This window comes from Thermobia domestica, chromosome 14 (assembly GCF_964235325.1).
Source record: "Thermobia domestica chromosome 14, izTheDome1.hap1.1, whole genome shotgun sequence".
Lineage (NCBI taxonomy): Eukaryota > Metazoa > Arthropoda > Insecta > Zygentoma > Lepismatidae > Thermobia > Thermobia domestica.
In genome coordinates, this window is record NC_137467.1 from 17,635,529 (window position 1) to 17,661,740 (window position 26,212).

General features: G+C 37.1%; 1 protein-coding gene across 1 annotated transcript; it reads right to left on the reverse strand.

Moving 5' to 3' along the window:
- Positions 1-752: 752 nt before the first annotated feature.
- Positions 753-24,486, reverse strand: LOC145669548 (dTTP/UTP pyrophosphatase). The gene is made up of 4 exons (XM_081737743.1): positions 24,214-24,486; positions 12,375-12,616; positions 6,154-6,300; positions 753-1,627 (listed from the first exon to the last, which is right to left on the reverse strand). Exons 1-4 carry the CDS (start codon positions 24,301-24,303, stop codon positions 1,489-1,491), a joined length of 618 nt encoding a protein of 205 aa, XP_081593869.1. The 5' UTR covers positions 24,304-24,486; the 3' UTR covers positions 753-1,488.
- Positions 24,487-26,212: the final 1,726 nt, after the last annotated feature.

A 26,212-nucleotide genomic window follows, 5' to 3' on the forward strand; every position in this document is an offset into this window, starting at 1 on the left:
GTTATTTTGATTTGAAAGTATCACAAGTTTCAGTTTAAAGCCCTTGTCCAGTGTGCAAATTGACTGATTCGTATATCTTAAGCAAGGTAAACAAGAGGCGCTCACAATTCATTTCAAACAATTATCAGTTTTCTACGCCTTCTGCAAAGCCGAGAAATCCTCTTAAAAAACGTACAAACGATGACGACATGGCAGCGAAGAAATGCAACCGCCCTCATATTGTTTAAAATTCCTTGTGAAAGCATCTTATTTCATAAACACAAGAAACTACTTAAACTTAAGTCAGCAGTTTTTGTGAAGATAAATTCTTTTTTAAAACTAGGAAAAATTAACCTATCTTGTCTCTAGGCGCTAATAATTGCACTTATTCCACTATCAACCACACTGTTCAGAGTCAACCACACAACACATTTCTATCCTCTTCCTCGGAGTCCAAGTCTCTCACTCGAAGCCAAGGGCATATACACCAAAGGCCTTTAAATAAGACACTGACCAACAGGCTCGTATCCAGGGAGGTCTAGGTGGCCGGCCCCCCTAAATTTTTACTGGCCCCCTCTGAATATATAAAACAAAAATTTCAGGAACGGCGTTCCAGTTCAACTAAATCATTGTTGCTATGTCCTTTTAGACTGACCCGGGACGGATGATGTGTACACGGAAGTAAGAAATGAAGTAATTTGGTGAAAAATGAAATGAGATGAAATGAAATCTTTTAGGTATAACCATTATGCACTTTAGGCTAAAGGAGACGGAAGATTAGTGAAGGTAAGTGATTATGAAAGGGATTGATGGAATGAGAAACGGGAATACCAAGAGAATATCCATTAACACAATGTTGTCCATCACGAATTCACATGGCCTGGAATAGAACCAGGCACCCTCGCACCAGGAGAAGCAATTCGTTGAATGAATATAGGGAAAAAAATAGGAGAAACGAAAGCCCACAGAGACGGTATCTCCACTATAAATTACATGGCTAGCATCAAATTAGGAATGCTTTGTACAGTAAGTAACGCCTGGACCTCGTGCCTCTTATCAGATGACTTTTAACAAGAAATGGAGCCAAACAATACGAATTTGAAAAACACTTTACCTTTATGTATTGGTTGCTTGAAGATAATGATCTAACGAGCTTACGAAGTTTATTTTATACTGTAAGTCATAAAATTCTATCTTCTGTTAAACTACTCTGCCGAAGTATGTATCCTTGTGTGACAAATCTAAATATACATTTAACATTAACATACATAATCCGACACATCTAACAACAAAAGTACTGCAAAGCAGTACAGAGACGATACACACTCATGTAATATAAAATCGTACAACATTCAGGTGAGTTGATCAGAAAATTCAACCTCTTATTTTAAACGCTGGTGTTTCAATGATCACAGATCCTGTCGCACTGGACCAAGGCTGATAAACGGTCGCCATCTGTTCCATATCAGTACTTTGTTCGAAGCGTATATCACTACAACTTCAACACGGTCACTTCACTGCTAGCATTTCTGATAGTCGCTTGCAAAAATGATGTAAAGGGAAACCCATTACATTAAAATAGTCGCCGTTTATTTTCTCTATAAGTGTTCCTCCTATTCCTTGAATTCCATAGCCACCAGCTTTGTCCCTAAGTGAAGCAAAGAATAAACAATTATTTACAAAATAACCACAAAATACAAATACATAATTATTAAGTAACTAGTTGAATATACCCATGTTTCACACGGGGGCTGTATTTGGAAGTCAACGCCTGTGGGAGTATCACCATTGATCTCAGCGACAGCGAAAACTATGGATTTGATACTAATATCAGTCATTTTGGGCTATTTTTTACATGTCTCGATATCCCTCCCCCTCCCGCTGACTCCCGGTCCGCATGCAATTGTAACTAAATTTGCAAGTCATCGCTAATGGAAATGTCACCATTGATTTCAGCGACCGCGAAAATATGAATTCGACACTAATATCGGTCATTTTCTACTACCTTTACATGTCCCAGTAAGCGTTCCCTGAGACCCCCCCTGGTTCGAATTTCGACAAAAACGTTTAACTCTGGTCTGGAGCCTGGACCAAGGTATTTGTGACTAAAATTTGGTAACTCTCGGTGAATTTTCCTGGTTCCCAAGCCGGTTCCGGTAGACGTTCCCCCCCCCCTGAGACCCCTCTGGTTCGAAATTTGAAAAAAGGGCTTCGTCTTGATCTGGGGCCTGGGCCAAGGTACCCCTGACCAAAATTTGGTAACTCTCGGTCCACTCGTCTGGTCCCCAGGCCACAGACAGACAAACACACAAACAAACTCTTTAAGCTCTTTATTTTATTTGTATTAGAAGATAGATTAACGGACCCAAACTATATCCACCCAAAGAAATTAAATATCAACTTGAAAGCAGGGAATTCGTGTTATTATTCAGTCCAAAATCGTTTCCCTTCGCAAATTCTGCCGAAAAATTTGAAGCTTACAATATGTAGAACGATATCTATACCTGTGATACTGTATGGCTGCGAAACATGGTCGCTTATCTTGAGGGAAGAACACAGATTGAAAGTATTTGAGGATAAAATCCTGAATTGAATATTTGGACTCAAGAGGGTCGGGAATAGGGAGTAGTGGAAATCTCATTACGATGAACTGAAAAATTTGTACGGTTTACCTAACATTGTTAGGGTCATTATATGTAGCAGATCAGGTGGGCTGGTCATGTAGTCAGAATGAAAGAAAATAGCAACACTTTTAATCTTTTAACTGAAAAATCAATCGCAAAAAAGAGTATTAGGAAGACCTAGGCGCAGATGGGAGGCCAATATTAAGATATTAAAATATTAAAAAATGCAAAAGGAATACATTGTAAATAAGTATATAGGTAAACTGAATTCTTTCAAGTTAGGCCATGCAGTGCAATTTAAACCAACTTAAATTTCTGAGTGTTGTTAAATATCAGGGCTTGAAATGAGAACAAGAGACCCCATTTAAAATACAATTTATTATGCCTGAATCGTACAAAAATGAAAATAAAATCTTTGAAACTGAACTGTACAGAGGGTTGCGTGTCCCCAGGAGACTTGTACCCACAATGATGAATGACTTTCCTACTCATACATGCCAGATGGCAGAGTTTTAGTGAAACTCCTCCCCAAAGTAGAGAAGGGATATCATAGGAAAAAAGAAAAGGTACTTACAAAGCAAGCGTCCCAAACTCCATGGCGGTTACTGAAGATTTGACTCAGAACGTATAATTCGACAGAGAGGTGAATTGTGATGATCCATGCCTCTTGCCCGTGCTTTTTATATTATTCAACCTCGTGACGTATCATGCAGAAAAATAATTTTTAAAAAAAATGTTTTTCAATAAGTATTTTTGTTGTTGCTACGAGTATTTTTCTTTTGGGAAGTCCATGCATTTGTTTTCTATATCACGTCACCAGACGTGTTTATGTTTGGTAAAAGCAACGGGCCGAGAAGCTGACGTAGAGGTCAACTGGCTGTTGTTGCTTTTGATGGGAAAGTTTGTTTTTCTATTCACATAACTAACCTTCACCATGTGTTATCGCTTTCTATTTACTATTTTTCACCTTCCGTGTACGAAAATGTACACTGAAAATATGATTCCAATCATTTCAATTTTATATTTAAAAAAAAAAAAAAAAAAAACTTATGCATTATTATGTGCCAATTTCTTATATGACAATATATCTCACAGAAATAGGAGTGCAAAGTAGAAACGTTCCAGTTGGCTAAAGGCACAAGTCAGTGAACAGCTTTTGTGAACGCGACACCGAACCTCCGGGTTCCATAGGCCATAGAATTAATTAGTTAATTGAAAATGAAAAGTCTTACGTCCCACGATTAAGCCGGCTAGGCTAAAGGAGACGGCGATGATGAGAAATGAAGGAAATGATGGAATGAAGAAAGTGGGAGGAAACGGGAGAACACCTAGAAAACCCATGCACAAGATGTTTGTCCACTACAAAGCTCACTTGGCACGAACTAAGATCGAACCAAGGACCACATGCACCACAGGTGAACGCTCTATTACTAAGCCACCGCAGCCCCCATGGAATTAATAAGTTCATTATCAAGTAATAAATGTAATACAAACAAGGTACAAAAAGCTCTGATTTCAATGATACGTTTGATATGCACACACACTCTGATTTTAATACATACTAATTCTAACTTAAATGATAGTTCTAGAGTGAATATGAACTCTCATTTCAATACCAAAACTTAGCTGCAAATAAGCTGTGCTTGCTAAGACTCAGAGTAGTTGTACAAAATGTAAACGTTCCCCGTTATTACTTATTCTTTTCTTATTAGGAACTATCTTAGAGTCCATAACTTGCTAAAAATACTTTCAAGTGAGTAGCATATCGTTTTTATATTTTGGGGTTCCACGTCATGCTGTGGTGATCATATGACAGTATAGCACAAGTAGAATCTTATCCAAGCAACTTTTTTTTTTTTTTTTTTTTTTTTTTAAATAAAGTTGCAATACTATTTCTTAATGAAAAACTTGTGAATCTTCCTCCTCCTCTAAGGCAATACCTTGTGCAATGACCCAGAGTTATGCACGCTCTGAAAGTATCTTCTGTTCTGCGTATCTTGCTTCTTTTTTTTAACATTCTAGGCCAATTAGGGACGGATGTATAGATATTTGAACGTAACACGGAATCCTACTAAAAATCGGCTAGGCACTAACAGCCTTCCACTGTGAAAGAAGCTTAGTCTCCAAGAAGTTAAAATACTAAGCCATTCGTTGACTTGGGTAAGGCCAGATGGCAGCATCATCCGGTTCGTAAATAGATCATAGTGATGTCGCGTGGTGAATGTTATTTTAGGTACAAATGATGGAAGATGTTTACGATTCGAAGAACAGAGCATTATTATCCGTTTCACCAAATACGTGTAATAACACCCATCGAAATACATAGTCAATCGAGGCTGACATGTAGTAATGGCATCTCCCTCATATTTTGACTGCTTCAACATGGTAATGGTTTGGATTTGGGTTTTGCTTCATCCATTTATATACAATAAACCGAATACTCATTCATGTCTATTGTGGTTACATTGTGGTTGTGGAAGGAAAATCCGGTTCCGGAACCGGTTTCTCGCGGAACCGGAACTTTGCGGCCATCCCTAGTTTGAAGTGCAAGTTGTTGGTATATCGATGAGTGCTACTGACGTTTGCCAGTTTTCAGTTGGCCCTCCTTTCCATTTGAAATTCTTAGTCTGACACCCCTCTTTCCGGGAGAGGGAGATTCTGCAAAAATTTAAACACTGTCAACATATTTTCGCATGACTATTTGTTATGTTCAGATATTGGTAAAGCTGCATAAACGGATTTTCTAGTTCGCTATTTCAGGTTTAATGTAATGTAAACATTTTCGTGCAACGCCCTGTCGTTATTTTCTAAAGGTGCAACTGCTAAACCCGAGCTGCTGGCAGGCTGTCAACAGTCTGCTAGATGAAGTGGAAGAGACAGGCAGGCAGCGGCCGCTTGTGTTATTTGGCTAAACATCCACTGGTGGACCATTTTTTTTCTGGGGGGCACAACGGGGTCTGAAGGGGGGAAGGGCACAAGCGCATGGTCCTCTTTGCAGTGTTTTGAAGGTCAACTTTGTGCCCCTTTTACGGGTCTTTGGGGGAAAGGTTTCGGATCCAGGTCTAGAACCGGCTCCGGAACCGGGTTTTTCGGGTCCAGGTCTGGAACCGGTTCCGGAACCGGGTCTTTCGAGTCCACGTCTGGAACCGGTTTCTCGCGGAACCGGAACTTTGTGGCCACCCCTAGTTCTTTCTTCCTAATTGAGAAAGTGTGTGTTGAGTTGGAAGTTACACAAACAAATCTTTCTTATTCTAGCCTCAGTATTCGAAATCAGTGATCTCAGAAAACATCTATACTGGGTTTTAGAGAGACTAAATTATGTTTTTGACTTTTGGCCACATTTTTTGGCAATTGGGACCACTGTGCGCTGTGAACAGACTTGAGTTCTCGCTATGCAAATTAACTACTCGGTTCCAGAGAAGTACTAAAAAACTAGTTTAAAAAAAACTAAAACTTAAAGTTGCGAACAAATTCTAAAAAGTAAAAAGTGAAGAACATAAGATACAAGTACAATATATACAGTACTTTTACAATTCTGGTGTTTACTTACATAGGTTCCCCAGTTTGAATGTAAGCTTTTATGATTTCAGGTGTTAGTTTTGCCACCCAAACTTCGGTTCCTTCATGAAATTTTACAACAGAATTTCTTTTTTTTATTACAACTCCAGTATAAACCATATGAGATCGTCCACTAAACCTATGAACGTAAAAAGGAAAAAAAAAGTAACGTTAAAGATTTGTTTCTTTTAATTTTATATATCGAAATTACAGCTATAATATCCTTATCTATCAGTAGTTTAATAACAAATTAAAGATAAAAATGAGATATTTAAGATTCACAAGAAGCCGGGTGGCTCAGTGGTAGAGCGTTCACCTCTGGTGCACGGGGGTCCTTGGTTCGATCCCAGCTCGTGCCAAGTGAGCTTTCTGGTGGATAAACACCGTGTGCGTGGGTTTGCTCAAGGTTCTTCCGTTTCGTTCCACTTTCTTCATTCCACCATTTCATTAATTTCTCATCATCACCGTCTCTTTAGCCTAGTCAGCATAACCATGGGACGTAAAGCTTAAAGATTTCATTTCAAAATTCATAATACATTCTCACAATCAAACAGAACAAATATATATCCATACTCTTAAGGAAAAACACATTAATTCAAACGTGAAATCTCTGGACAAAGCTGGCACAGTATAATAAATTTATAACAAAAATTCCCAATTAGAGATACAAAACAGAAAAAAAAAAAGTCAGTAAAACATTACCTTAAAGATAGCATCACAGTCAAACGCATAACAATAAGCTTATCCTATTTTCGAAAATAGCACTTAAAAAAAAAAAAAAAAAAAAAAAAAACCCAATATACTAACACGCTTAGGAATACTTACAATCATTTGACTTACAGCTAATTGGAGTTTCTGAAAACGCCTTGCATCTCCGAAACTTCCGCTTTCCTCTGGAAACTTGGTCACGGAGATTAAAAAAGTAAAAAGTAAAATAGAAACAAATTTCTTTTTGGTAAGTGATCGGGAGCTGACACTATTCAACTCTGGTGAGACTTTTTTTTTTTCTTTCTTGTCTGATGTTTATTATTATTCCTTCTCCCATTTTTAATCTCTGTGACCAAGGCTTCAGGGCAGAACCGAAAGGCCTGAAGGTACAAGGTGTTTTCAGGAAAAAAGAGATTAAAAGTAAAATGATAGTAAGTAAAATGATAGTAAAATGAGATACCTGTAAGTAAAATGATAGTATTTTCAACGCACTTAAAAAGTTTGTTACCGAATTCTCTATGTCTGTGTGTGTATATATATAAGTCTGTTATTTGCGAATTTTTCAATTTTGAGTCCTCCATTCAACAGAGCATCAAAAACTATCTGAAAAAAGTGATGGAATTTTTCGCGTCACTCTTATTGTTCCCGAGATATAGGCCAAAAATATTGAGAGATTTAAGGCGCGAGCTATATCTCGGGAACTGTAAGTCATAGAGAGCTGATATTTTGCGAATTTTTCAATTTTGAGCCCTCCATTTTGAGCATGCGTCTTCGTAAAACAACATATCGCAGAATGTTTTAACGGAACTCTTACAGAAAACATGTGGGGAAAAATTAGTACTCAAGGAAATTATAAATGGATAGATATATTACAAGAATTGTTTAATGAGTATAATAATAAAGTACAAGAACAATTGGTATAAAGCCTGTAGAAGTTAATAAGAAAAATTAATTCTTTTTAAGTTCGTTCTGGCAATGCTCTTGGAGCATTCTCGACTGCGTTGTTCAATTTGCTCTACAACAGAAGTGTTTTATTTCAAAAAGTAAGGAATTAAAATAAATTTGGGATTATGCAAACTTGTGATTTAATCAATACGTAGTAGGAATGTCTACTTCATCTGACTTCAGAAATATGTTTATATATACTCGGTTATCGAGAGTGGCTACGATTCGGAGAGCATGGAAGAAAGTTAACCCATATTCTTTGTCCCTATAGTAAATCTCGTCTAGCCAGAAGAAAGTATGCTTTTCTTGCAAATCTTTCAGTAAAGGTAATGGAAAAACTGAGAAAATTAAATAGTAATTATGGCAATCAAGAAGTATAAGGAACACTTGCTTCCATGCATTCGGACAATAGGATTTGGTGTTTTCCAAACTAATCGGTCTTCTTCTGGCCGAAATAAATTGTGATTTAAAATTTTTCTATTTCTTCTTACATTTAAGATTCACTAAAAATCCTTAGCAGTGTGAATCTTCTATCAAATTTACGTAAAATACTATATACTGCAAGGCACACCTTGCTGGTTACTTAATATTCTTATATAAATGTATGATTTACACTGTAATTAATAATATGCAAATAGAATTAGTATATATCAGGCCTGATCTTAGTTATATTTATAAATAATTAATTTATATATATAGAGGGAGTAGTATATTTAGTTAACTTGTGCATTGAATTTGTAAATGACTTGTATTTTATGTATGTTTAATAACTTTTCGTTAGGGTGGAAACACTTCTCGCCGAAATTACAGAAGCATTTTTTTTTCTTCTTCTTTCTTGTGGAGGAAACTCTTGTTCACGCACTCCGCGAAAGGTTCCTTAGCTAGTCTTCGTGGACTGTTATAAATACGGACAAAAATTGGGTAACAGGACTTCTTCACTTTCTGGAGACAGCCACTGAATGATATGGTTTTTGTAGGTTGGAGGTTCTGAATGAGGACCTGTTTAGGCTGAAATACTTTTGATTCTAGTCCTGAACGATGTGGCTGTATAGGATGGTTCCTAGTGAGAACCAAAGTATAGATTCAGTTTGTTAGGAATACTACTGAGTAATGTGATCTTGGGGTTTTTGGTTCTAAGTGGGAAACAAGGTTACAGAATTTTAACATTAGTGGGCTATTCCTTAAAATTTAGTTAGTTCTTAGTAAACTTAGTTATGTTGAGTTACATAATATTTGATTTGTTCGGATTTAGGTTGGGAAATTTTGAGAAGCGTTTAGATGGAATTTAGCTAGGGAGTAATTAAATTTCAATTTCTCGATTCCCAAAAGAGGGAGGATTAGGAAAGGAATAGAGGAGATTGGACATAAATGATGTTCCATAGAGCACACAGCGAGTGCTTGTTTTATAATATTATGAGTAAGAATTCTACAGCCGGGATTCTACATTATTGAGGCCTAGTCTTGAAACATAGACGAAGCTGATAGAGAAATTCCTTAGTTAAGAATTCTACGTGGGATTCAATGTACAGACCCAAATTATACCTTTACCTAACCTACACCACACCTGAATAAATTAGCTTGTTTCCTTAAGTGGAAAGGAATCTAGGTAGGATGAGTTCCACGACAGGAGTTTAGATGACACACTCTATAAGTGACTAGCAGTGCTGATAGAAACTAATTAAGTAGTGTACTAACAGCTTGTAAGTGAACGCGAGTTAGTAACTCTATAGACCCATCCCCATTAGTGTTCTATAAACAAATTGGAGATACAAGCTAAATTAAGAATTCTAGTCACGAACAAGTAGAAATTCACAAACCAAAGCACTCTTTAATTCGTAAATAAATTAATAAAGTAAAAGTGTTCTATGAGTTCTATATCTAAAAAATCGTACCCGAGAGATTAAGTAAGAGATAAATTCCCCTAGATACTTTAGTATAATTTATAGTAAGCGAGTCTAATTGCGTAAACCTACTTCTCGATGAGTTAAAGGAAAAGACAAGGAATTCTACAAGAGAAAAGGTAAGACGATAGATCCATTTATCAATTCATAGCGAGGACTATTGGGATAGTAAAGTGGAAGGTCAAAGAGGGAGAAGAGGAATTGAGATATTTCGCGAGAATAGTACATTCTTGGATACTGGGTATAGTTCAATTAAATCTTTTTCTTCATTTCGTTACGGATTTAATTGGATTTTCTACATAGTGGATTTATTCCTTTGATAAGAACGGGAAGCGTATTGTACGAAAAAGGACGGTAGTTGCTGCATATGGGTGGGTATCGTGTTGTAGCAAAGTGTGGACTTTAATTGTCGAGTAGGCGAGGCCGTCGATGTATTTCGCTGTTGCAATACATATACAGGGTGTTTCAAAAAGAGTAATCTGATTTTAAAAGTCCATATGTATTGATGAAAACACTACAAAATGGGATAAATTGCAAAATACTCACAAAATCTTTACGTTTTAGCTATGCTATTATAAATGCTCTATGTATCCACCACCAGCAGCATTCCGCTCAAATATCTGCCAGAATGTTACCACTATTTCATTGGAAGTGCGAGGCCAACCTGGACTCTTGCCTTTGCACAAGCATCCTCTCTTCAAATTGGCAACACCAACGACGAATGTTCTTGGGTGCAGGCGGATCAATGCCAAAACGCCGACGAAAAGCACGCTGGACCAAAATCACTGACTCAATCCTTGCAAACTGCAGCGCACAAAACGCCTTCCGTTAAGCGGACGCCATCTTACTTCTGACTGACTGCAAACTGAGAAGACGAATTCACTGACACCTAACAGCGATTTTCTGAAACTCTAGGCCACGCCCATTCAAACAACACTCATTTCCTTACCGGCACGTCCCGTGTTCCGTAATTATTACTGTCCAAAAGCAGGTCATTTTTTTTAAACACAGTGTATATAAATATAAACTTGAAAGAAAATTAATATCAAAGTATCTATAAAATATACTTTTATAAGTTCAATGCATCGAACTACATAACCTCTTTTAAATATAAATATAACATATGGTTAACTAACACTAACCTCTAATGTGCCTGGAAATCTTAAAAGGATTGCTATATTGCTAGTATGATTTCGGCAACCAATCTTATTGACTTCGACAACTATACAGTAATGAAGAAGTTCCAGGGATCACACAAAAATGTTGAACTCAAATTCCCTGAATTTTCCAGGTTTTCCAGGTATTAATTTTGCAATTTCCAGGTATAATGGAAGAAACTAACAGTAAGAGAAGACACAAATTTTAAGAATAATATATTTATATATTTAAGAATGGCCACCCTTCTCCCCAATTAACGATTGAAATTAAATATTGAGTCACAAGAAAATAAATAATTAAAATAAATAAAATTTAAAATATCCAAAACTTTGTTCTATACTTGAACACATTCAAAGTATACAAAAATATTGAACTCAATTTCCCTGAATTATCCAAGATTTTTTCTCCCAAAATCAATTTCCCTGAGATTTCCAGGTTTCTCAGGTTTTCCAGGTAGTGTATGACCCTGACTTCTATATCTCCATCACTTCTGAATTTAGTACAGAAATTAGAATGGAAATGGAATATTGATTGAAGAAAGCTTCTCAGTACGTAAACCCGCTTTATACTCAATAGGAGCAACGTCATCACCGGAAGAGATTGACTTCTGCCACGTTTACCTTGAATAAACAATTAAGAGAGAAGATGTTACCTATTCTTCGAACGCTGAATCAATTCCAGAAAAACAACTTCTTGCTATCTATAATACTTTTAACTCTATAACAATCACCGTTAAAAGCCTAAATGGTTTATTTATACCACTTCCGGTTCAAATATCATTTCCGCCAACGAATTCAATTCGTAATTTTTGATCCTCCGCGTCGTGGTCAAAATTGATTGTGATCCATCAAGTAGTTATGAATTCTTTTTTTTGTCTCCCAGACGGGAAGGGTAAGTATAAAGGAGTTCGATCGGACATACGGACAGACAGGATAAACACAGAAAGGAGTTTGGACGGACACATGGACACACGGTAAAAACAGAAAGGAGTTTGGACGGACACATGGACAGACAGGGTAAACACAGAAAGGAGTTTGGACGGACACATGGACAAACAGGGTAAACACAGAAAGGAGTTTGGACGGACACATGGACAGACAGGGTAAACACAGAAAGGAGTTTGGACGGACACATGGACAGACAGGGTAAACACAGAAAGGAGTTTGGACGGACACATGGACAAACAGGGTAAACACAGAAAGGAGTTTGGACGGACACATGGACAGACAGGGTAAACACAGAAAGGAGTTTGGACGGACACATGGACAGACAGGGTAAACACAGAAAGGAGTTTGGACGGACACATGGACAGATACGATAAACACAGAAAGGAGTTTGAGCGGAAACATGGACAGATAGGGTAAATATATAAAGGAGTTTGAACGGACACACGGACAGACAGAGTAAATATATAAAGGAGTTTGGACGGACACATGGACTGATAGGTTAAATATATATAGGAAGGACTTTTGGTAAACCAAACTTTAAAAAAAATACTTACTCAGTCAGCATTCTAAATGCATCATTTTCATCCTTTGGCTTCCCATATACAACGTCATCCATAGTAACACAAGTATCGGCTCCAATTACGATGTCCGGCTTCACAGTGTCACGCTGCAATCTCTCAGCAACCTCCAGCACTTTATGGTATGCGGTGTCCGTAACATAGTCCGAAGGGTGGCCGTAGTCTTCTGGACGAAGAGTTTCTTCAAATTTAGAACTCACCACCTCAAATTTTAAGCCCTGCATGAAATGTACTTTGTTACAATACAGTATCAGAAAAGAGAGGACCAAACACATCACTCTGCTATGTAATGACGTAAAGGGCCTGCGTCTGGCAACATATGAGGCGTCCCGACTAGTAAGGCTGAACTCAACATCAAGTCATTTTTATTTACACGAAGTAGTTATAGTAATTATTATTATTATTATTATTATTATTATTATTATTATTATTATTATTATTATTATTATTGGCGCTTTAAGAATATCAATAACTAATGAATACAGGAACGTTTTGCTGAGTTCGCCCTTACGAAGAATCCGGAATGCCTCAGATAATTAGGTAACAAATAAATCAAGAAATTACAGTATAAATAAGAAACCTATGAGCAACAACAAAAATTCCTTTAAGATTTTGGCTTACCTTTGCGCTGTTAAGTTTCAATTTGCCAAAAAGTTTTTAACCTCCACGAGTGTTTTGTTTGTCTGGGTGTAAAGTTAAAAGAAAACATAATACAAAAGACTGGGAGAAAAATGCACGACTAGATCGAGAATCAAACTCGGATCTCCACTTTGCCATACCAATGCGTCAATTACTACAGGGTGGCGCACGAAATGATCCTCCATTTTCTTTTTAAATAAAAACTTTATTCACAATTAGAACAGAAAGAAATGCACGTCACAAGAAAGAGTGTGTGTGGAAAAATGTTCTAATTCTAAACATGTTCAATGTGGCCTCCATTGTTGATCTGAACTGTATTTAATCGAACACTGACGTTAAATTAGGAGAATCTTTGAGCAACAATAACACTTTTTGATTCATGGATCAAAAGCACGATTGTTGAGCGCTGCTCTGTGGTCAGTCTGCTCTTGTCAACCATCTTGAAAACTAGCCCTCTAGCGGCGGCAGGGTGAGTTACCTGTCAATTTCTTCTTCAACAGTTTCTCCAAAATGTACTGCTACTACTGTAAAAGTGTACATTGCGATTTCTTGTTCCCCAGAAACGAAAAAAAAAACAAAACAACAAATGGTTGATCATTTCGTGCGCCACTCTGTATGTTATCCTATTTCCCCCTTGCACATTCTATTTCTCCCTGTTTACATATATAATAATCATCATAGTCAACCGCTGTAAATCCACTGCTGGATGAAGGTCTTACCAACTCTTCTCCACAACCTAGAGATACGATAACTTAGTGGTAGAGTATTTACCTCTAGTGTGTGAGGTCCCTGATTCTATTCCCGGCCAAGTGAGTTTGTGGTGGACAAGATTGTGTTCGTGGGGCTTCTTGGGCTAATCCCATTTCCCTCACATTCTCATTCCACCATTTCTTCTATCATCATTCACTTGCCTTAATCATCCGTCTCCCTTAGCCTAAAGGGCATAATGGTTGGACGTTAAACTGAAAAAAATATAAATGTAACCAAACAATCGCATTGTTGTCAAATGGCTGATCATTCATCACTTAACGAAAATCATTTGGCAGGCATGGAAAACTCAGTAACAATCACATTGGTGTATGTGTCGAGACAACGCATCATTTAAATATAAGCTGACTGGTAGACCTAGAAACTCACGAAGAATTGCGTTGGGGTAGATGTGCAGACCACAATCCACTCAGATAAAAGCTTTGATAGGATCAAAAATATTGTAACAGTCGCGTTGGGGTCAGTGTGTGCTGACCACACTAAGGTGACCAGAAGTACTGATTTTAGCAGTACAGTACTGTTTTTCAAAGAGGCTGTCCTGCGTGTTGCGAAGACGCCTAGAAAATCCAGAAATGTCCTTCTTTTTTTAGAATGTCCTGCGAAATGTCCTGAGTTAACGTATTTGTAATATCTTACTGTTTCATTCTTTATTCACATTTTGAATCACAGGCACTCTTTTCCTGAATGATGAACTGCTGTGTTTTTTAAGTCTTCAAAAGATTAGGGATAGAGAACGGTTGTTTTGTTTTTACTAAGAAGGGCTTATTGAGATATCGGTAAGGTAGGAAAGGTTTCTTTTTCAACTTATGACAGTGATGCTAACCAAATTAAGTAGTAGTTCCCCCGTGACGGCCTAAATTTTTTCTCATTCCTTAAAATACCACGCTCCAAAGATCGATTTAAAAAAAAAAATCTTTAGCCCAACACCAAGTTTTACTGTACGTTCATAAAAATAAACCAATTTGTCATTTATCAAAGCATTTGGAGTTGTGTTGAATTCCTTCAATGCTTTTCTTAAAAAAAAAAAAAAAAAAAAAAAAGATTAACCTAAGGTTAACGTTAAATTAAATAAGGACATGCGTATTGCCGAGGCAATAAACTATCATATACTATTATACTTGTGTCCTACTTTTCGCTTGTCAGAATCTGGTCTCCCTAGACCACACACACCACTCAACTAAAAGCTATCTGTTATACCTAGAACCCTCAGTAACAATCACGTTTGGGCCGATGTGCTGAGCACACATTCATCAATTAAAAACATTCTGTTGCGCCTGGAAATCAAGTAAAAATCACGTTGGCGTCTATGGCTGAACACATATCACAAGTAAATAGCCATCTGGTAGGTCTGAAAACCCCAGTAAATCCCGTGGAGACCAATGTGTAGACCATACATTCCTTAACTTAAAAGCCATCTCGCACATCTAGAAACCTAGTAACAATCGCGTTGGGATCGATGTGCTGACCACACGTCACTCAGGTAAAACTGTTTGGTAAACCAGAGTTCGTGATGTGTACTATACTGTGTTACAAGGATTCTATTTGTGTGATGAAAATTAATGATTCTAAAGGAATGTAAGGCGTTAAATTCAAATCTGAAATCAGAATTTTGCAGTCAGTGATAAAATTTCAGTAATTCCAGTAAATTATACTATAATTTGAATGTATAGATATTAAAGAATTGACAGCGGTAAAGTCAAATCTGAAATAAGAATTCTGATATCCAGGGTAGATTCCAGTAATTTTGAATAATTAACTCCATTAATTACAATTTGAACGAATAGTTAATATGATTCTTCACTATTTGTAACAAATATTAATTTTGGAAAGATTTGGTAACATTACATTTGCTTTTTTTAAAGGTTGTCATTAATGGTCACCCTACTATTTTAGAAGCTGTCACCTTACACTAATCTTAGTTCTTTGGAAATTGATGTGGGCCCAAATTAAATTGAGGGAACTTACAGTCTTAAGAAATACAGGGTGGTCCATAAGACTTAGTACAGTGGATTATTTTGAAAACAAACATGATTAAAGCAAATCTGACTAGCGGAGGGCGGACTTGAGTAAAGGAGCTACCGATTGATGCATGCGTGGTGAATGGCCGCCATCTTGGATCCAGGTTATTTTTTTTTTTCAAATAGGAAGGTAGGCATGTGCCATCAATTAACATTTTCTTTTCCCAGGGAAATGCAGTCCCGCAAGCAGAAATGCGTTATCATGTCCCGTTTCAAAGTTATGACGCCAAAGTTGACGGTTTTCTGTTTCCTTGCAGGGAGAACGAAATGACACTAACGCTGCAAGAAAGACGCGACGCCCCAAATTTGACAGGTCGTCTTTTCGTTGCAGGTAGAGCGAGATGGCGCTGACGAAGCAGGAAAGAATTGAGATATCCAAATGTCTGGGGAAAGTAGCAGTCGTGTAATTGCCCAGGAGTTCAACGCGCGCCACCCCGAAAAACCTGCAATAAGTTACAACACAGTTAGCTACCTCATTAGGAAATTCAGTGTAACTGGTAATGTTGCCGACAGGTCACGGTCAGGTCCCCCACGAACCGCGACAGATGAGGATGATACTCCCCTCTCGTCGACACCACTGCGATGTAGTCACACGTTCTTCTTTCGATGCATCTTCTATTGTCATTACAGAATGGACTTTCTTCAAAGCAGCATAAGACGAAGACTGGGGTAAGTAGTCAAATCAACGCAACGGAAAAGAATAGGACACGTCACACTACGGGAACGCGGAAGCACTCACGATAGGCGACGTGAACGGCCCGAGTCGCCACCTTAGGATGACATCCGAAGCAAGAAAACACAAACAAACGCCTCCAGATGCGGAATGGGGAGAGAATCTGTACCCAAAGAATCGAACATATGAAGCTGAAAAAGATCTTGATAAAACAATAAGATTAATATGACCCAAAAAAAAATTCAAACTATTATTACAGACAGTAAGCCTGAAACGAAATAAATTAACGCAGAACTTATACATAATACATATATACATTTACATGCAAAGGTATTATCCAAAACTTATTATCTGCATTTTATACATAATTCTTGTTTCCCGTTTTTTCCGGATTGTAATCGCTGACTTCCATTCATGATGTGACTGGGACAACGATCTTCGTTATACGGTAAGTATCCTTTTATTTTATTTTAGTAATTTTAGTATATTTGGATGTAGTTATAAACCTATATATATATATATATGCTAGCATATTTTTTAGATTGTTTTATTCCATAGTTGCATACTGTGTTTGTGTTATGATTATTGTGCGTTCATTGAGTCGAATTAGCAACATTGCTTAATATCTAACAGGGTTGCCTGGTTTAAACCAAGATGGTTTAAACCAGCTCTTTTTTTTTTTTTTCAAAAAGACCAACTGGTTTAAACCAAGAAACAAAAAATAATTGGAAAAGTGTAAGTGTTCGTAAAATCTTAATGAACACACATTTGTGGGTTATCGCGTGTCACTCCCGCATATTATTCGTATTATATTCAGACCTAAATTCCCCATTCATTACTCAAAGAGATTATACTACAAAAGCAACTTTTTTTTATATAAGTTTATCAATGTTTCTTTTGTGATTTTTTATAGTTTTTTTTTTTATTATTGTTATGCAATTTCAATCAAAAATTCTTGTTTCGTTTTAATAATGTTTACTATTGATAAAATACTTCGAAAGACCGTACCTTTTTGGGGGGTTATACAAACCCTACGAGAGGGATTTACTGATATCAGAAGTATCTTTGGTATCTATTTATGTATAAATGGGTCAGAGCCAAAGTGGACTCAAATAATTCTTATCTTTATTCACTTTTCTTACTGATATGCAAATTAACTCGTTGCATTTCTTTAATTTGGACTAATAAAAGTCGTAGTGAACTAACTTCGATTTAATTAGTTCTTCTGTACTCGGCAGTATTTTGAAATTATCCAAATGTAATTCTGTATAATGGTTTCACATTATCCATATGCAATTCTGTATAATGGTTTCACTTACGCAACTGTTTATCTTTTTGTCCTTCTCAAATGACTCTTGCCAGTTAGACAATTATATTAAAAATATATAAAGATCAGTACAAAGTATCAGGATTCCTTTGTGAGTAAGTCGGCAAACGAATCGCATTTGTGGCCAATTAGTCACGGTTTCGAGTTCAAATGGAGGACAATTTGTTTCGGATGCAAGTCGAGAAATGGTTTGGACTCCGCTTTAAGATTATGTGACCCCTTCCAGCATAACCCAGTTGTTGTATAATAACACTAAGGTGAAACAAACTTATATCTATCCATATGTGATATAAATACATAGAGCAAAAAAACCTGGTTTAAACAAAAAAAAAAAAAAAAAAAAAAGGTTTAAACCAAAGAAAACAGTTTTTTTTTCAATGAAAAGCATGGTTTTTGCCAACCCTGGTATCTAATCAGGTTTATGAATAGTAGTTCGTAGACGTATTTCATTATTCTTTGTTTATAACTGTCTAATTATATTTGTATTTATCTTTATAATTATATTCATTAAAACATGTAGTATTTTTACCCTCATACATTACTAATAAAAATCTAATTAATTCTTCGAGTATCTTTCATTTTAATTCTTCCGTATTATTTGTAACTAAAACATACCTGAAGTTATACGCCCATGTCACTAAATTTTAATCACAGCACGCTCAAGCACATCCTATGGTTTTCTAATAAGTATGATATTACAAAATATATGCAGCATATCCTGGTAGAATACCAATAGATTTCTGTTAAAGCAGCAGATACTTCCAAATGTTACGCCATCCGATACCACATACATAGATAATAGATTTGTTGGCTTGTGTATAGCCCGCTCCCCCTAGTTCTTTGTCACCGGAACTGGAAGTCACTACTACTACTTATATCGAGAACAGAACCCAACCAACACCTGCGGGCTTCTAACCCGTTCCTCCTACTACTACTACTATTGCTACTAACTACCACCACTACTACTACTACTATTCCTACTAACTACTACTACTACTGCTACTACTATTACTTATACTAAAACTTCCTTACCACAAAATTTAAATCTTAAATCTTTATAACATGCGATTCCGATTCATTATGAACTAGTATGAATCGTTAGAATCACAATGATTAGTTTAAAATCACTGGGGGAGCGGGCTATACTCAATCCGATTTGTTTACTGAGAATTTTGATGAAGATTTAGAAATCAATACAATTAGCTGATCATCGGGATATTGCTGATGAGAACCCGGAGCGGGTTTTCTTATTAATGCTCAATAGCTTCAAATGCCATCTCACTTGAATAATAACATAACCAACATCACAATATAAATACTTTTCAGTTTTACTTTTTGTTTGAAACTTACTTAATGCAATTGACTCTCTAAAATTCACAAATAATTACTTTAAACATTCAATACTCTGCTTCGATATTGTAAATTAAAACTGGTTCTTTATATTTGTTTGTTGGTTGTCGAAAACTCTAGAACATCTACCTTTTTTCGAAGTCTTATTTATTTTTTTCTTTTGTGCTAAAATTTTCGGGTGCAGACTTGTACACTTTTCGCCAATACATGGAATTCATGTAGTTTTGACATTACGTTGAAATTTTAGAAAAATTAAAAATTGGATAATTTCATTATCATTATTCTGAACAAATAAAAACATATTAAATAATCGTACTGCTATCTACGAGTTTATAATGCCATCATGGAAAATGGGGCATTACAATGAGACATCTACAATGGTGCTTGCTGCGAGTGTGAAAAGTCCGAAGCGCAGCACAAGGCAATTATCAGCGATAACAGGCGTACCACGTGCTTCTGTGATGAAGATTCTCTATACTAACAAGTGGCATTCCTTCAAGCTGCACCTTGTCCACAACCGACAATGATCCAGACCGGCGCATGGAATTCGCCAATTAGGCTTTGTCACAATATGACCGAGATCTGCATTTCGCAGCCAGCGTTCTCTTCACAGACGAGGCAAACTTTTATTTGGATGGGGAAGCGAATTGCCAGAACATGCGATATAGGTCGGATGCAAATCCACATGCATTCAATCCCTGCAAGAGGGTTATCCCTGCTCATATCATGATGTGGTATGGCAAAGGCACACGTCGATCATAGGAATCTTATTCGTTTCTGGTACCCTAAATGGTGTCAGATATCTGGACATGTTACAGGAGTTGGTGTTTTTGTTGCTTCTCCGCCCTTATGCCGCGATATTTTCAAAAAGATGGTGTCCCACCGCACTATGCTCTTCCTGTGCAAGAATGCTTGGATCTGCATTTTCCTGGACGTTGGATCGGTCGCCGAGGCCATGTGGAGTGGCCAGCTCGGTTGCTGGCCCTCACTCCCTTGGATTTTTTTAATGGAGACACTTAAAACTCCTGATGTATCAGGAAAAGATTCGGGATGTTGCACACCTACAGGGACGTATTCAGGACGCCTGTGATAGCATCATCCACGTTGTGTTGTTGTTACGGGTTCAGAAGGAATGGATTAAGAGACTCCGGTTGTGTGTTGCAATGGACGGGCAACACGTGGACTTTGGGGCGTCCTGTAGGTGGGACTTTGCGGCGTCATAACTTTGGAACGGGACATGATAACGCATTTCTGCTTCCGGGGACTACATTCCCCTGAACAAAACAAAACAAAAAAAAAATGTTAATTGATGTGTTACATGCCTACCTTCCCCTTTGAAAAATTAACCTGGATCAAAGATGGCCGCCATTCACTACGTATGCATCAATCGGTAGCTCCTTTACCCAAATCCGCCCTCCGCTAGTACATATTATTTGTGGTGGCCTTAATGATATTTTACGGAACTGGACTCAGATTACATTTTTGTTTTATTTAAGATACTTGTTATGTTACTTTTAGGATTCAGTGAGCCTGTTTATGTTTCATTTATCCATTCATATTCGTATCATTTCATGTGAACTAAGACAGTTTTATCTTGAAGTGGGCCCCCATTCGAACGGTGGGGAGTTTTAATGGGAGGGTGTGAGTTTTAATGGGGCGTTTTAATGGGGCAGAAACATGGACATTACGTAAAAGTGATGGAAAGAAACAGCATGCTTTCAAAATGCGGGTGTAGAGAAGAATGGAAAGAATAATCTAGGTCGAACGGAAACGAATTATGACGTGTTAGAAACATGTGGGGGTGAAGAGAATAATTTTAAATGTAATCAGAAAGAAGATAAACTGGATGGGACATTGATTGAGAAGGAATTGTACAGTATTATTCTGTATGAAAGACGCGCTAATAGGTATGGTACCACTAAACAGAGGGAGGTGCAAAAACAGTTGTAGTTGATGAGTATTGTATTAACAGAAACTTCCTATGTGAAGACGAAGAGGTCAGCTGAAAGCCGTGGTGTGATGGAAACTTCTCAGTTGCGTCAAGTTTCTTGCCATAATAGCAGAATACCTATTATTCTTCCACCTATTATAACCAGGGATCACACATACCAGAGATAAATACTCTACCACTGAGCCCAGGAGCCCCCTATTGGTGACTTCCAGTTTTAATGCAATCAATAAGCGAATTCAGGGACTTTTATAATGAAAGCACTTGTACTGAAAAGAGTGTTACCACACAATCATTATCTTTTCCAGTATTCGCCGATGTGCGTTCGCATCCTCAAGCAAGACTTCTGTTTCTTTAGAGTTGAGAAAAACTCATAAAATGCTTCGAGTGGAGTATTGTTCTGTATAGGTAAGAAACATGGACATTATGCAAAAAAATGAAAAACGAACGGAAGCTTTCGAAATGTGGATGTTAAGAAGAATGGCGTGAATTTGCAGGGTCGAGCGGAAAACGAATGACAGGGTGTTGGAAATGGTAGAAAGAAAAGAACTATTTTAGATATATTACTGGATGGGACACTAGATAAGAAGGAATTGTATAATGAAGGACGTGCTAGAGGGTATGGTGGCAGGAAAGAGAGGAAGAGGGCGAAGGAGACTACAATTAATGGACGATATCAAAACAGAAAAATCGTACGTGATGACGTAGACGGTAGCGGAAGACCGTGGAGCATGGAAGATTCTCAGTTGCGGTAAGTGACCTGCCAACAATGGCAGAATACCTATGATGATGATGATGATAACAAAGGGTGAATTTGCCCTTCAATCTCTTAGTAATTTCTTACACTGAGTACACTACTTCAATATTAGCGTATATTTACATTTACAATATATTTACCGTATACTGCATACAACTACCACATGAACTGTGAATAATATAAATTCGTATAGCGTCACTTTAATGGATACCTCTCATTTACGGCCATATAAATATGTCGAATCTGTGTCCGCTATTCAGAGGTTTTACTGCATTACAATTTAATTTTTAGTTACAAAGTAACAAATCTATGAACAACCCTCCTACAAATGTTTATATCATATTATAAAATCTTTGTTTCAAATTGAATTGTTTTGTTGCTCCTGCTTCGTGGATTACAACAGCGTAAGTAATGTATTAATAAATCTTGCCTGTATGACTACCTAGCACAAGTTGGTGCGTATTTTTCTCAAATAATTTTTTGTATGTAGATGGTGGGCAAGCGCCAAGAAAATAAGAAGATATTAGATGATAACTAATGAAAGAACTGTAATTTTTCGACAATTATTTATGGCAGGGCCTTTCAAATTGGCCTGTTCCAAGTAGGGTATTGACACACGCCAACGAGTGCAGACGACATAATGATACTGCTTCCACAAAGAAATGTAAATTTACTGGGCATTACTCGAGCAGACGGTTCTACCAGATTTTGACACATTTCTTACATTTTCAGGTTAGGTTGGAGCTTTGTATTTCCTTTACCAGAGCATACACTAAGTGAGGAGCTTCATTACTAGTTACAGATTGACTTCAAGGGGCTCACTATAAATACAGTGAGGACGTATGGTATAAAAACTGAAGTTCATAAAACAAGAATTGACTTGCGCTAGATGACCACAAAAAAGCACGAATGCTATTTAACCGAGTCAATGCAGGAGGGCAGCAGGTGGAGCCCGAGCGGTAGCAAGGGAGTGCGGCCGTAGGGAGTAGGTGCGTCAGCGACGGGGGTATACAGATAAACGAGGATAATGGAAGAGCGCACTTACACATACAATATTTTCACTACATTCAGTATCACTTAACAATATGCTGTGCACTGACATTAATTAATTATATTCGCACTCTCATTTCTTCACGAAAAACAATTTACATCGCATTTTACCTATAAGTATTCGGGATAATTTTGGAACTTGGGGGCCAAAATCAGGTAAAATCACCATGTTTACAGAAGAACTGAGTTGATGTTACGTAAGTGTAATTACTAGGTACTGAGATAATCTAAGCTAAACTAATCTAATCTAGCCTAAACTATCAAAAACACAGAAAATATGGGAAGAACTACGAATGGTAATAGTATACATGAGAACCCCCTGTCTTCCGTGCGCGAGGATACTTCATATTATATATTTATACGTTACCAAATTAAATCACTGCGTTGTCTTCATTATATGTGCTTAACATTCTATTTTTACTTTCTAGAATAAATTTTGTTGATTTCGATTCGAAAAATGTTAAATATTTTTAAATTTATATCATGATGCAGACCAAAATCCTTGTTGCATATAATGTAATGCGCTATAGCATATAAAGTACAAGGGCAAATAGGTACGTTCATTTTTATTTTCGTATCAGTGGATAAGTAAATGAAAGTGGGTTTGTTACCCCCTTTCTAAGTTCGTAGATACTCAATGAATAATCCCTAAAAGTATGAGCGTCCAGCTTCTTCTGGAACTCAGACGGTCTTACGTATACTATATCCCTACGAATTTTAAGCAAAGAATTCTGGCCTCCCAAATCCAAATATCCTAACCTAGCCTACCTAAACCATCAAAAATATAGCAAGAAAGCACGAAATTTAAATATTCTGGTTCCCCAGATCCAAAAATATGCCAAGTATTTTATTTTGTCGAACCATCTACTTGAGTAAACCCATTTACTGTTGTATAATTTCATTCCCGTATTCTTAACCTGTAAGAAAGTATATTTCATATTTTAGCTCATATTTAGTACCTCCCCAATCTTGCACATGTAAGATCTCCAGTGTTACTTCACAAAATATAGCTGAGCGACCGAAGGGGTTAGAGGTCCCGCAGGGCCCGTTTTTTCATACCTTTATCACAAAAGCAAGGTACTCGATTCTGAAGCTATGAAACGAGTTGGGGGAGATACTAAATGCTATTCCATATTATTTCTTATTGCCGACAGCTCGTCAATCTGACTGAAAACAATTTTATTATATACATCGAATACATTGTTTATATTTACCTTGCACTACATCAGTTAAGCTTATAGGAAAATAATTTATATGTTTTAGTTATATCAATGCGTTTACTTACTATATTCTCTAATATTTCTTTCCTGCGAGGAGAAGAACTCGCTAAAATTATTTTTTGAGAGGCGAGAGTAAGTTTCAAAGGCTCCAACATACCGGTGTGATTGTGTATTGCAGAACATACGTGCGAAACAGTTGAAGAACGAAAATGTCATTGTAAGAATCAAGGCTAAGAATGGCGAGAATGAGATGAAGAAATGAAGAACGAAGGCGCGACAATTTGTTATTTGAGTTGATTCAATGTAAAGAACCGTATAAACTTGTCAGCAGGGTCATTCCATGTCAAATCATCTAGAGCACTGTGCTTCAATGTAGTGATGGGTCGTTACTTGCGGAGTCGTTACAAAGTAACGACTCTTCTTGAGTACTCAAAGGAACGAATACCGAAAAGAACTCAAAGGACTCGGATTCACTTCAGAATCTTTTGAGTCCAAGGACTCAAAGTATTCATTTGGATTCGGATTTAAAGTTAGACATATGATTCCTGGAATCAATTCGCGTCTGCATTGGACAGATTGACAAGATTTAGTAACGAATACTCACACGAAACATACAAAAAGACACGTTGGAAGCATATGGGTATTATAGTGCGCATGCGTTAAGAAAAAAAATCTTCATTGCTTGATTCTTCTGCTTGTTGAGTGCTCTCTCTCTTCGCCCTTATGCACGCATCGTAAACAGGACGACAAAGCTAAACTGTTTCCCTCCCCTTTCTCACGGCATGGCAACTTTTAACATCCAGCGGTCAGAATCCACGGCTTTAGATATACAAGCGAACAAACAACAATGTAATAAAAAAAGTGTGGTGCCGTCTATTCTCTAGTGATATACAAATTGTTTTAAATGTATTTACAACTATTTACACTGACAGTCTTCCTTACATATTTTCATATAAAAACAGAATTTGGGAGACTTTGGAAGATTGCAATCACCTGCGTGCAGTTAGCACCCCCCTTACAAAAAATTAAAATTATTTTTATGTCAATCGTGTGATCAGGTATGCTCAACAATTTTTAAGGTTTGATCAGATTTACTAACATAAATATGAGCTATACTTAGTAGGGGTGGAGTAACTACATGCTAGTCCCCTGGACGCCTGATTCTGCATTTTTCGATGCCAATTCAGTAGCGTCATTTCAGATTTGGCTTGGGGGACAAGACCCCCTGATATATGTAAAATTTCGCGTTTTTCACTGGCTTACTACTATTCTATTGGTAAAATCTAAATAAATCTCAAAACTCAGGGGGCAAATGCCCTCCCTGCCGCCCCCCTAAATGACGCCCCTGTGCCAATTGTTCGATCAAGTTTGATCAACGATTTTCAACGTTTGATCAACTTTACTAACATAGAAATAATGGTTAGAAAATGAAGGGGCCAGTCCTCCTACACCGCGATTCGACTTTTTCTTATGTCAATAATTTGATCACCAATTTTTAACGTTTGATCAGCTTTAGTAACATAAATTTAGTATATTTAGTAGGGGCTAACTACACGCTAGCCCCCTCTCCGGCTATGGCTTAAGGAACCAGATAGTTCACAGCAGCAGAAACAAAATGTCTCCATCTGTTGCCATTTCGAGCAGCCCCAATTCAATATGAATCCTTATACGGCTGTGTTCTAATTGTCAAATATACGGCTGTGTTCTAATTGTCTAGTACTTTTATTACATTTGTAATAAGCAAAATCGTTTTGAAATACAATTATTGGAATTAAGTAGATGTAATATTTTAAAATACCGCAACGATAACACAATTTCTCATTTAATGTAGTTAAATTCATTTTTCTAGTCGCTTTCTTCACATAGATTTTTTGAATCGTAATTTGTGGTAACACTGCAAATGTCTACAGATATCAACGCTAATGGTTGCTTTTATGTATCTTTCCTGGTGCATAACACCATTATTTATGATTATAGTTATTCACATTCCAGTATTTGCTTTCATTCTTGACAAACTAACAGACAAAAGAAAAAACGTTAAAATGTCACCAGAGTCAACGTATT

Bases quoted from the DNA above. Each gene is read 5' to 3' on its own strand.
- LOC145669548 (XM_081737743.1), bottom strand. From the start codon at position 24,303: ATGTTGGAGCCTTTGAAACTTACTCTCGCCTCTCAAAAAATAATTTTA. The intron at 12,617-24,213 runs GTAAGTAAACGC...CATTTCATGCAG, and splicing joins AAGAAATATTAGAGAATATA to GGCTTAAAATTTGAGGTGGT. The intron at 6,301-12,374 runs GTAAGTATTTTT...TTACGTTCATAG, and splicing joins GCATTTAGAATGCTGACTGA to GTTTAGTGGACGATCTCATA.